Source organism: Balaenoptera musculus, chromosome 1 (genome assembly GCF_009873245.2).
Source record: "Balaenoptera musculus isolate JJ_BM4_2016_0621 chromosome 1, mBalMus1.pri.v3, whole genome shotgun sequence".
NCBI classification, from domain to species: domain Eukaryota; kingdom Metazoa; phylum Chordata; class Mammalia; order Artiodactyla; family Balaenopteridae; genus Balaenoptera; species Balaenoptera musculus.
Window position 1 is genome coordinate 46,239,113 of NC_045785.1, and position 12,041 is coordinate 46,251,153.

Consider the following 12,041-nt stretch of genomic DNA (forward strand, 5'->3'; position numbering starts at 1 on the left):
GCTAGAAACCAAGCCAATGGAGCAAATGGAGAGCAACAGCCTGACAGAATGACAACGGTAATATCGACTCAACTGTGAACTTACTTGAAAGCCCGCTGACGCCTCATGGAAAGCTTTGAAAAACATTTTATTTGTTTAGAAACCATTTTGGTCATCACATTGCTTCTTCTTTCCCTCCCACCCCAACTGTTTTTGGACAAGTCCCTAGAAATTCATGTGTGATCTGAGAATTCAGACCAGCCTTACTACTCTTTATCAGTTCATTTCCTCTGGAGATGGTTCTCACAGACTTTTGAAATACTCCCATCCATCCTGTCACACTTGTTATATACAGTAAAATCTACCATTTATGTAGCACTTCATTTCAAAGTACTTCACAATATAAAGTGGGTAGCAAGAGGTACCATTTCCATTATGGGGTAAAAATAGACATAAAATACATCAGCTGGATATCAAGTAGGATTTACTGAGGCAAATGGTTTATGTCCTCCACCACTCCCTTCCCTTTCTCCCCACCGCAGCCCTGCCTTTAGAGGTTGGTGGGATGATGCGCTATGGCCTGACCCCAGCTGTAGGGAGACTACGCTAATTCTGCCTTTATCCTTTGTCTGGGTTTGTACGTGGGAGGAAGGAGGAGAGTAAGAAGGTCCTTATGTTAAATATCTTAGAAAACTTCCACAGGGGTACTTCAGAGCAACGGTATCCAAACTGTCCTAGGCTGCTCCCAATGACCTATTTTTAAATATTCTGCAACCAGGTAAATAAGGTTTTACCAAAAATGGTTCTGCTGTTTAAGCTGATCGAAAGCCAATGCCTTAGAGTAAACCTCTACTTCCTTAGGATTCCTGGAACTGAGAGGGACAGTCTTCCTCTAGATCCTCCCTGAAGAGTATATTTGACCTCCTTCTCCATCCTGGATTGAGCAGAGCTCCTGAGCATGTCTGGTCTAATGGTGCGCCCCGGCTCAGGACTGTTGAAGGAACTAAGTGCCTGGGTGCCAGGCACTGGGTGTGGATCAAGGGGCTCTTTAAAGGACTTGCTCAGGGTTGAACAGTAAAGCCAACATCTGAATCTGAAGCAGCAATTCCTAGAATTTGCATTCAGTTCATTGAGACACTGCCTCAAGCCAATTTATAAGGAGTTTACAAGGAGCCAATTCGTTCTGAAAACAACATTTTTCAAAGTTTTCCATGTAGTGTCAGCTGTTTGAAACAGCAAACTTGGGAAGTAACTGCTGTATTTGCTAGGACTTAATAACAGACTGAATAATTAGACTCATGTCATTTATGTCCCTAAGACTTAAAATTTGGGGGGATTGAGGATGGTAATAAATACCATGGTTTGTTTTAGCATATGTGGAATTGTGAACCAGAAGAAAATATGTTACAGGAAACATGGTTAAGAAGAAGAAGAAATTCAGAAGAACAGGAACAAGGATTAGGGAATAACGGAGATCAAAGAAGGAACTATTGTGGCCAATGCCCCTGGATGGATGGCACTATTTGGTCCGGCTGCCAAATGAAGGTTCGGGTCATGAAAATAACTTAGGAGGGAAGAGACAAAGCCAGGGGTGGCTCAAAATGACTGTCGGTCTAGACTAGAGACTCTAGACTCAGGTTGGTCTTAACGCAGAGATCGAACACAAACTCCCGAGAGAAGACTCTGAGAAGGAAGTGCTCTAGAGAGAAAATCCTGACGCAGACCAAAGCAGATCTGAATTCCTAGCCTACCCTGACATCTGGGATCTGAGGAGGAGAGGACAAGAATGCCTTCTAGCCTGGCATTATCAGGAAGTCTGTGCACAGAACGTGCATTTTATGTGGCTAATTACCAGACTCTAACCCTAGGCTTTCTTTCTTATTATGTGCACTTTAAAACATTTGGTAAAAACAGAACGTGTAAATAACATTTAGAAAACAAGACTGACCTTATCCTGATAAAGCAAGGCACTGTCTAGGGTTTTCTCCAGGATGGTGGCCACAGCGACACGTACTTCTCTCACATTGCACTCCAACAAGAAAATCCTAACATAAAGAGAAACGTGGTGTGAAAAAGCAAGATAGATTTCTATAACCCAACCTTCCCAACATGGTCCCACCTACTGTCCAAGAAAAAAATTACTCCAAGATGTCAGTTCAAGTCTCCTGACAGCGTCAGCACACACAGGCCCTTGTGAGGGAGGAAGGAGGAGAAAAAGGAAAACAAGACCCTTGAACACGGAAAGTGGATTTTTTCCTCTTTCTTCTTCCTTTCTTCCCCTAAGATGAGTATCTGTATAAATGTAAATTCAGACTTCAAGAGATATACAAGCAAAGAACCTAAAATTTTATAAGTTCTGTTCACCCAGGAGTAGTTCTCCCTGGCACCCCTTCAATGTCTCAGAATAAGACACAAATTAAAAGTTCTGAGTCAACACAGCACCTCCTAATCCCCCTGTGCACCTGGTATTTCCATCCTTTCACTTTCCTCTCCTCTTCCCTCCCAACGTTTACTTATTACTCAGTCCTCCCAAAAGCATGTGAGGCTGAAAAGGTCCTGCTTCCTTCCTTCTTCTTCTATGATGATGATGATGATGACAGCAGCTTTAAGGTTTATCAGACACGTCCATCATATTTGGCACACCCAGTGTTACACTGGGATGCTACACTGCCCGCTGCAAAGGCACGACCTAATCCAATCCTCCACACCACCAAGGCGGTAGAGACAGCAGCCTCAGATGTGGCGGAGGGCACGGTCAGGCAGAAACACCCGCTCCCTGGCGCCGGGCGGTGGTGGTAACTACCTGAGAGCAACTAGGTAACTGCACGCTTCCCCACAGTCAGCTTTTCTTTCTCTGCTTCACACACACACTCTGACATGACAACCCATATTATAATCAGCGCAGTGAAAACTTACCTATCGTTTCTAATATCTCTTAACAGAAAAGTCTCATTGTTCCATGAGCAAGATTTAATATAACATAATTTTGATGACCCAAGGCAAAACTGTCCTGATGCATTCTTTCAGGTCACAACAGTGAAAGCTGCTCTGGTTGGTCCCTGTCTGAGGGCAGCATTTGCTGACAGCCCTGCCCTCCTTCTCCCCACAGGAAGATGACAGCGGAGCTTTCTGAAGCCACTTCACTTCTGCTCATTGCACGTAACTGTCAATGCTAAGCATTAGCTACCTAATGTGAATCTGACACAAAGGCTCTGTTTAACATCCACTAAGATTCTAAGTGGCAACTCCAGGCAAGTTTAAAAGATAACAAGTACTCTTGTAATATCTAGCTCTAGATGTCTGATCAGATTCAGGTACAATTCTTTTGCAAAGAATATCTATAGGGGGTGTTCCACATTTCCTATCACAGACATTAGGAAGCATCGTGAGAATGCAAACAAACCCAGAATATGGGCAGTTCTATAGGACAAATGACCTGTCTCACCCCAGTTAAATGGCATGACAAAAAAGGTGGTGGGGAAATGGAACAATTACAGATTAAAAGAACCTTAAGAAACATACAAGCCAAATGGAGACCAAATGGAGCTCATTTGGAGCCTGATTTGTACAAGTTCAATGGTAAAATAACACTTTTGAGACATCTGGGGAACTCTGAACATAGACTGGGTATAGGATGATAGGAAGGAATTACTATCACTTTTGTTCAGAGTGATGATGGTAAAGCACTTATTTATTTATTTATTTTTTAAACTTAACCTGTTAGAGATACATGCTGAAAAATTTATAGTGAAATTATATGATGTCTGAAATTTACTTTAAAATATTTCAGAGGATAAAAGAAAAGCATGCATGTGAGCATGTGTGGGAATCGGGATAAGCAAACAAGACTGGCCAAATGCTGACAACTCGAGCTGGGGATGGGTACAGGAGAGGGTTCGTTATTCTGTCGACTTTGGAGTATGTTTAAAAATTTCCACAATATAAAAAAAATTTTAAAGATGTAAAGTATCCTTCATGTTAGTAGTTTTAATTTCTTTAGATCAATTTGCAAGCATTATTTGCTAATTTAGTTTTTTACACTTATAATTACATTTAAAAATTGTCCCTCAAAAGGGCTACAGAGGGGCTAATCTGAGAGACGACAGCCTCTTCACATGCACAGTTACTGAGGTATTAGTACAGTGTATGTTTATTTTTTAGTTGTAACAACGACAACTTAAGCTATCTTAAAAGTTCTAAAGAAATAAGTAATTAGAGAAAGGAGAATATTAATTCTTCAAATCACTGAGGAATTGATAATGATGAGTAATTGGGCTTTATAAAGAAAGACAAAATATAATAAACTCTACCAGGAACATTTAGATTAGGTAATTCACTAGGTTCTTTACCATTAGGAATTCTAAGAAACCAAATCATGCTACCAAAGGAAGTTACTGAGTTTCTCTGGAGATATTTAAGAGCGAGCCTGCTTGATGGTAAACTAAGTATTTTGCCATGTTCCTTTCAAATGGATGATGATTCTATGACGTTCTACTGCTTAACACAGTACTCAGGAGTGCTAATGGGAAGATATTTTGGAATTAAGCTGGAAAATGGGTGAAAGGTTATCTTTAATGCAAACTCTAAAGGGACAGGCAACAACACTTCAAAGAAATGTTTATGTGTTCTCTCTTTATGAACTGTATGAATGTATTCATGCACAAATACGTGAGCACTTAACGTAGGGAACCAAACGGAGTAGCTTCTGCCCGTCAGGAAGCTGAAGTTTAGTGGAGGAGACAGAGCAAACAATAGGGCAGACCTACTTTAAATTGGGTGGCCCTTGACATCTGATGGATGAGAAGGTGCTTTCTATGCAAAGAGTAGAGGGGAGACTTTCAAACAGAGGGAATAACTGGCGAAAAGGTCTTTAGGCAGGACAAAAAGCTTCGTGTGTTCAAGGAATCAACAATCAGGTGAATGATAAGCCAGGTGGAAAGTGAAACACACAGGCAAAGCCCATACTCAAGTGAGGCCTTTTGTATTACATTATGGCAAAGATTTTGGATTTTATTATAAGTGCGGTGAGAATCCACTGAAGAATTTTTAAGCAGAGAAGTAACATAATCTAGTTTGTTTCAAAAGAACCCTTTTGTTGCTGTATGAGGTACACTGGAGGAGGCAGAGGTGGAGATACCAAGCAGGCCAGTGGATGAATGTCTGAAGCTCAGACCTCAAGATGAAGGGGATACGGGACCAGGAGTTTCAATTAGATCTTAACTTGCCGCCGCACGACGATCTCCCTGTGGGAAGGGACCTGCATTTCTGAATTCCTTCTTGTCTGTTTTAAGTTGAGAGATACCAGAGCATATTTGTATGCCGAGAGAAGTGACCCAACAGAAAGCTCTGGAAGGTAAAGACGCCAACTTCCTTGAGAAGCTTTGCTCATGCAGAGAGATTCATTTTGAGAGGAGAGAGGACACTTCCTCCATTCTATCAGGAGGAAAGGAGAAGGTGGGAACAGACTGGCTGGTGTGCAACTTGGGACGGGGCGGGGGCTCCACCTGTGCTGCGGGTGAAGGCTGAGGCAAGGCCATTGGCTAGGAGTGGGTGAGCCAGCTCAGCACGTCCGAGAGGCGTGGGGCACAGCTGCGGCAGAGGGAGGGAAGCGGCCACTGGGGGTAAGGCAGCCTGGCCACTGACAGCTCAAGGTGCTCGCTGGGTCTCCCGCATCGATGCTGAACTCTCCGAGGATGAGAGAATAAGGAGCAAGGTGTAAACATTCACAGTGATCGGACCTTCTTGAAAAATCCAATTACTTTTTTACTATAGACATGTAGGTAAGTATACTATCATGGTATATTTACCACACTATCATACTATCAAAAACTTTTTGAAAAATAATATTTTAGCCAGAATCCAAACATATTAGCAATACTGCGGTATTACTGTGTAACCCAGGACTGCTGACCTTTACCTGCCACCAGACTGTGAGTCCGAGGGAAGAGGTTTGTATTTTGGAATCCCCTGGGCAACAGCAGTTGCCTGTCAGCGCCTGGTTACCTGCTTAGAACTGATTCCAACCAGGAAAATAATTTCAAGTTGAAATAAAAAGAGTTATGAGAAGCTTCAGCTCTAAATCACTGGAAGAGACACAAATTTCTTTTAACTGAAAGATACTGACACTTACTTTATCAATTCTCGTCCTTCAGAACTAATAAAATATTCAACCAGCCACTGACAAGCATCAAAACTTTTTGAAAGTAATGCTTCAATAGTGGCAATCCATTCTTCAGTGTCAACCCTTTAAAAAAGCAAAGACAGCGATGTTAGACAGCCCAGCAAATAACGCCATGGAGTGTCGCTCATTTCTTTTTATTTAAAAAAAATTTTTTTTGGGGGGTGGGGTGGAGGATAAGTTATGTACTCAATGACTGCTGGACTAACATGGATAGTCAGTTCAAGCCCCATGTCTGGATATGACTTTTCCCAATTTCTAAAGACATACAGCATTTATGCCTTACACCACAGTTCTTTCTCTTTCTGTTTTGTCCATCTTTCCTGCTGAATTAGAAATACCTTAAACATAGGAACCCATATTTTAATCATCTGGGTGTTATTAGGTAGTTGCCTTCAACTACCTAAAACAATGTTTTGAATTTTTAAGTGTTTGAATTTATAAATTCAACTTTAATTTAATTAATGCCTTTTGTCACAACAGACCATCAAAACGTATCACTTCTTACCTGAGTTTTTTCTTTGTCCGTAGATAAGTTTGAAAAAGGAACTGAATGGCAAGCTGTAAGCTCACCTTTGCCATGCAAGGATAGTACGGATGCTTTAATTTAGTCTACAAGAGAGGGAGAAAAAAGACAGGCTATTTTTCACAGAAGTTTTATAGATTATTATGCATTGTTATGAACTGAATAATGAGATATATATAAAATAAAGTTAAATACTAGTAAGAAAAATCCAGCCAGTTCGTAATAGAAAATGTTGCAGTTAAATTTTAAAAAGATTAAGAAAAGATATCTCCTTCATTTCTTTTATGAAGCTTTCTCAAAATAGAGCCTTTAGACCACAGGATGTTAATTAAGCTACCAACAGACTAAGAAAGTCTTCCCCTTATTGGCAAACTGTGATCATGGTACTCAAGAAAAAGAAGCACTTAGAAGCTGATCTTGAGTCTGGTAACATCTGATTACGAATTGGGAATAATTAATCTCCTCATAGCCCAATATCTGTTTACATCACCTATGGCTACTCTTAAATTTTTTATAAAATATAACAAGAGCACTTAAGCCAGTAAGTAGAAACCCACATTCATTCACAATCTGCATTATACATTCTGAATATTGCCTGTATTTTAATATCACCCATTAAGTGACACATTTGTGGGAATTTTTTTTGGCATTTAATCTAAATGCTAACAAGTGAGAGTGAGGGTGAGTCACTGAATGCTTTAGTGGATAGATATTTAACTATGATCCTTTCTAATTTGTTTAGTAACAATCCAACTAGTACTTACAGCATTCAATGATGCTAAAGACAAAACAAAACTGAAATAATCACTACTGTACACATCTCTATTCTTCATAAACTTGAGGTTTTCATCTCTCACCATCTATAAAAGAAAATTGGTAATTATTTTTAAGAAACAGGGTAAATTATTCAATATGTAGAAGACATTTTTACTGATATGTTAGGTAAAATGGGTTCATAAAAACACTTGTCTCAAGCCTTGAAATTTTTAAAAAGGAGGAAAAACTTCCTTTCAAAGATAAGAAGTTGTGAAAAGGTGAATTATGATTCATTAAACCAAATTCTTCTGGGAAATTCAGGAAGACCACCATGTGAAGGACAAGTGAATTCTAACCTGTTACTCTAAGTGGAAAGAGACAATCAGAGCTTTCCCAAGTACAACCAACTCCATGCTCTCTGTGTATCAGACGCTCAGTTCTCTCTCTCTCTCTCTCTCAATCAAAGACTCCATATTTTTCTTAAATTTTTTGATTCTGGCTACTTAGCTTTTGATTACTTAGTGTATAAAGTCTGGACTGGGCAGCTGGACAGTCTGAATTTAAATCCTGGCTCTGTGACACTGACAGATCATTTCTCTTTTCTAAGCCTTTTCTCCTTTTCATCTGAAAAATGGGAATAAAACCTGGTACTCCACGAGAGCGTTTTAAGAATTAGGGATTTGTTGAAGCATGTAGCACAGAGTAGGTATTCAGTAACTAACGGTCATCACTGTTATATTAGTTTTACCCAAAGGTTATGAACCTTAACTTATTTTTCTCTCCAGATTCAATAAGTTAATTTCAGCAATGTGTTTCTGCACTGCCCACTCCCTCCCCCTTGTTTATGTGGGGCATCCCACAGTCACACAGCAGGTCAGTGACAGCCCTGGCCAATCTTGAGTCTGTTGCCACCTCTGTGACAAGGTGGGTCAGAAGACGTGGTGCTAGAGGTACAACTACGTCCACAAGAAGGCTGGCAGGAGTAGTTCTGGACCCATGAGATAGATTTTGACATTTATCTGGATTTTATCCCTTAGAACTTTTTATACAGTTCTTACCTGGTATATGCGAACAGGCATCTTCTCCACAAATAGTCCTTTCTTCTCGCCTTTTTTAACCAGCTTGGTTAGAATAGAGAGCCGGTCATTGTTAGGCCTATGGGGCCGAGGAGATGACTGAGGTGAAATTTCTGGTGAAGATGGTGCTGACCTAACAGATGGAATCAGAAAAGTGTTTGTCTAGAATAAAATAGCTATTGTTTTAGTAGTTTGCTACAACCGGATAAACTTAACATAAACAGGGTATTAGACTTAAACTGTATACTTTCCTGATCTAATGTATTAAAATGCAAATTCACAGAAAACAGGACCTTTAAAAAAAACTTTCCAGACAGTGCTGGTATAGTATTGGGTTGGCCAAAAGGTTCGTTTGTTTTTTCCCATAAGATGGCTCTAGTAGCACTTAGTTGTCTTTAACTTCATTTGAAACAATTTTGTTGGACTGTATGTGACAGCTGTCACAGCAGAGTGCATTAAAAAAGACATCAAAATTGGTGAATCTCTGTGTAGCCATTTTAATATTGAAGATGGAAGAAAAAAAGCAACATTTTTGGCATATTATGCTTTATTATTTCAAGAAAGGTAAAAAAGCAACTGAAATGCAAAAAAAGACTTGTGCAGTGTATGGAAAAGGTGCTGTGATTGATCAAACATGTCAAAAGTGGTTTGCGAAGTTTCGTGCTGGAAATTTCTCGCTGGACGATGCTCCACGGTCAGGTAGACCAGTTGAAGTTGACAGCGATCAAATCGAGACATTAATTGAGAACAATCAACATTCTACCACGTGGGAGACAGCCGACATACTCAAAATATACAAATCAAGCACTGAAAATCATTTGCACCAGCTGGGTTATGTGAATTGCTTTGATGTTTGGGTTCCTCATAAGTTAAGCAAAAAAAACCTTCTTAACCGTATTTCCACATGCAATTCTTTACTTAAACGTAATGAAAACGTTCTGTTTTTAAAAAAAATTGTGATAGGCAATGGAAAGTGGATACTGTACAATAATGTGGAACGGAAGAGACCATGGGACAAGCAAAATGAACCACCACCAACCACACCAAAGGTCGGTCTTCAGCCAAAGAAGGTGATGTTGTGTATACGGTGGGATTGGAAGGGAGTTCTCTATTATGAGCTCCTTCCGGAAAACCAAACGATTAATTCCAACAAGTACTGCTCCCAATTAGAGCAACTGAAAGCAGCACTCGACAAAAAGCGTCCAGAATTAGCCAACATAAAACGCATAATCTTCCATCAGGATCACACAAGACTGCATGTTTCTTTGATGACCAGGCAAAAACTGTTACAGCTTGGCTGGGAAGTTTTGATTCATCTGCCGTATTCATCAGACTTTGCACCTTTGGATTTCTATTTATTTCGGTCTTTACAAAATTCTCTTAATGGAAAAAATTTCAATTCCCTGGAAGACTGTAAAAGGCACCTAGAACAGTTCTTTGCTCAAAAAGATAAAAAGTTTTGGGAAGATGGAATTATGAATTTGCCTGAAAAATGGCATAAGATAGTGGAACAAAAGGGTGAATACTTTGTTCAATAAAGTTCTTGGTGAAAATAAAATATGTGTCTTTTATTTTACTTAAAAACTGAAGGCACTTTTTGGCCAACCCAAAACTATGCTCTGGACATAAAGTGTACTCAATAAATGAGATTTTTAAAAAATCTCAATTCTAGAACGAAATAATTTCTATGCATGTTTCTGAAAACAAAATAACTTCTTGCCAGGGAAATAATGACCAGGTAGCAGCAAGAAAAAAGAAAAGGAGTAGAGGGATTTACTTCTTTTCTTTTTAGAATTTCTCTCTAGCTTAGCTAATTACCCTTAAATCCCAAACAGCATACTCTGAAGATCACGGTATCACCTACTGAAATCACACAGCAAATTACACAGAGGAGAAACTCACAGAGAGAGATCCTCAGCTTCCTGTCGCACAACGCTGACTCGACTTTTCTTTGGTAACACAGGGGAGTTCTGATCAGACACCCTTTGGTAGAAGAGCATATAGGCGTTCCAGTATCTTCGGCGTACATCAGTATATGGGTTCGCTTCATAACGAGACAATAAGAAATAACTCTTTGTAAATAAAAAAGGTTTTTTTTTTTTTTGTCTTGACAATCTAAAACAAAGGACCCACAAATCCAGCAAGTAATTATTTACTAAATTTGTTAAATGGAAAGCGTAAGTGAAGTGTGTGTCTTTTTAGAGCACTGCTTAAAATCACTCTGAAGGTGATGCAGAGGGGCAGGGAGTAAGGAGCTGTATGGTAGCAGAGTAGGGGAAAGAAGGTAAACATTCTGAGGCAAGTGGAAGTTTAATCAAAAGGCAAGTAACATTTAAAAATAAGTTCTGTGGCATAGGATGGGATTATAATTGGCCTCACTTAACCATTTCTGCATAGAAGAGCCAAATCCAGGTAAATTCTGGCAATGACACTATGTTCAGCTAATAAAGGTTACTACCATTAGATGCATGACTACCATGGTCTGGTGTCAAAATCTAACATTGTGGATCTCATACAGGTGGAAAAATTTAAATGCCCCTAGAGTATTTCAAAATCAGGTTTCAAAAATGTCAAGGTCTCTGAAAAATATTTCTTCTTCAAATAGCAAATTCTGATGGGATTCTGTGATGTACTTTTCCTTATATTTTTTCTTCTGGGGGTAGGGTTGTGGAAAGATTCCTTTACCACACTGCATAACAAATAAGGTTTTAAAAACACAGGTGCTAGAAATGTCTTCTCCATTAATCACACCTCTACATAAGTGAAAAGGAAATTTGAAAATTTTAGTGGACTACTACTTCTGAAACTGTATTTTTAAGGTTGAAATTCTTTCAAGTTGTCCTTTAATATTCATTTCTTCCACTTAACTCACCCCCCATCCCAGGGCTGTTGTAAGGAATTATTTAAAAAGAATTCTGTAAGCAGCTTGAACCTTTTCACCCTGGCTATCAAGGAGTTCATGGATCTACATGGCTAGAGCAGTCGTATGCAAAAAAAATAAAATCTGTTCTATTTTTATATAAAAAATACTGCTTCCCATCTGCTAGAAAACTATAAATTAAGAAAATAGAACTAATGGAAAATATACATTTGCAAATACTTACTTTGATCATAAACTTTTGGTCTATATTCTCCTCCAAAGCATTCGTACTCTAGGGTCTCATCATTTAGGTCAAATTCTTCTATAACTGTGTCATTAAATTTATACCACTTTCCTTTTCCACATCCCCTAGAGCACAGATTTGATAAAACAAGTATTATGAGGTTACAAATCAAACCTCCCTATCCCCAGCATTTATCTCTATGTATTGTCTACAAATACAGCAGGTAATTACCATTTGAAAACACCTAAGGAAAATATAGCAACAGTTACTTCAATTTCTTAAACAACTTTTCTAATTGAAGGGATAAAACAATTGCAACAAGTTTTAAAAATCCAATATGAAATAAGATCAAAGAACAATGTGAAAGCTTCTTTGCACCGTAATGATAAGTGTGGATGACAAAGTAGGGCAGGGAGAGCAGA

At 39.1% G+C, this 12,041-nt stretch overlaps 1 protein-coding gene across 1 annotated transcript in view; it reads right to left on the bottom strand.

Moving 5' to 3' along the window:
• USP24 (ubiquitin specific peptidase 24) overlaps positions 1-12,041 on the bottom strand; it is a 155,365-nt gene that overhangs the window by 24,925 nt on the left and 118,399 nt on the right. Inside the window, 7 exon segments of the mRNA XM_036833258.1 lie at positions 1,928-2,024; positions 6,110-6,223; positions 6,666-6,769; positions 7,448-7,543; positions 8,498-8,648; positions 10,418-10,559; positions 11,620-11,744. Of these exon segments, the coding sequence (XP_036689153.1) occupies positions 1,928-2,024; positions 6,110-6,223; positions 6,666-6,769; positions 7,448-7,543; positions 8,498-8,648; positions 10,418-10,559; positions 11,620-11,744 (829 nt within the window).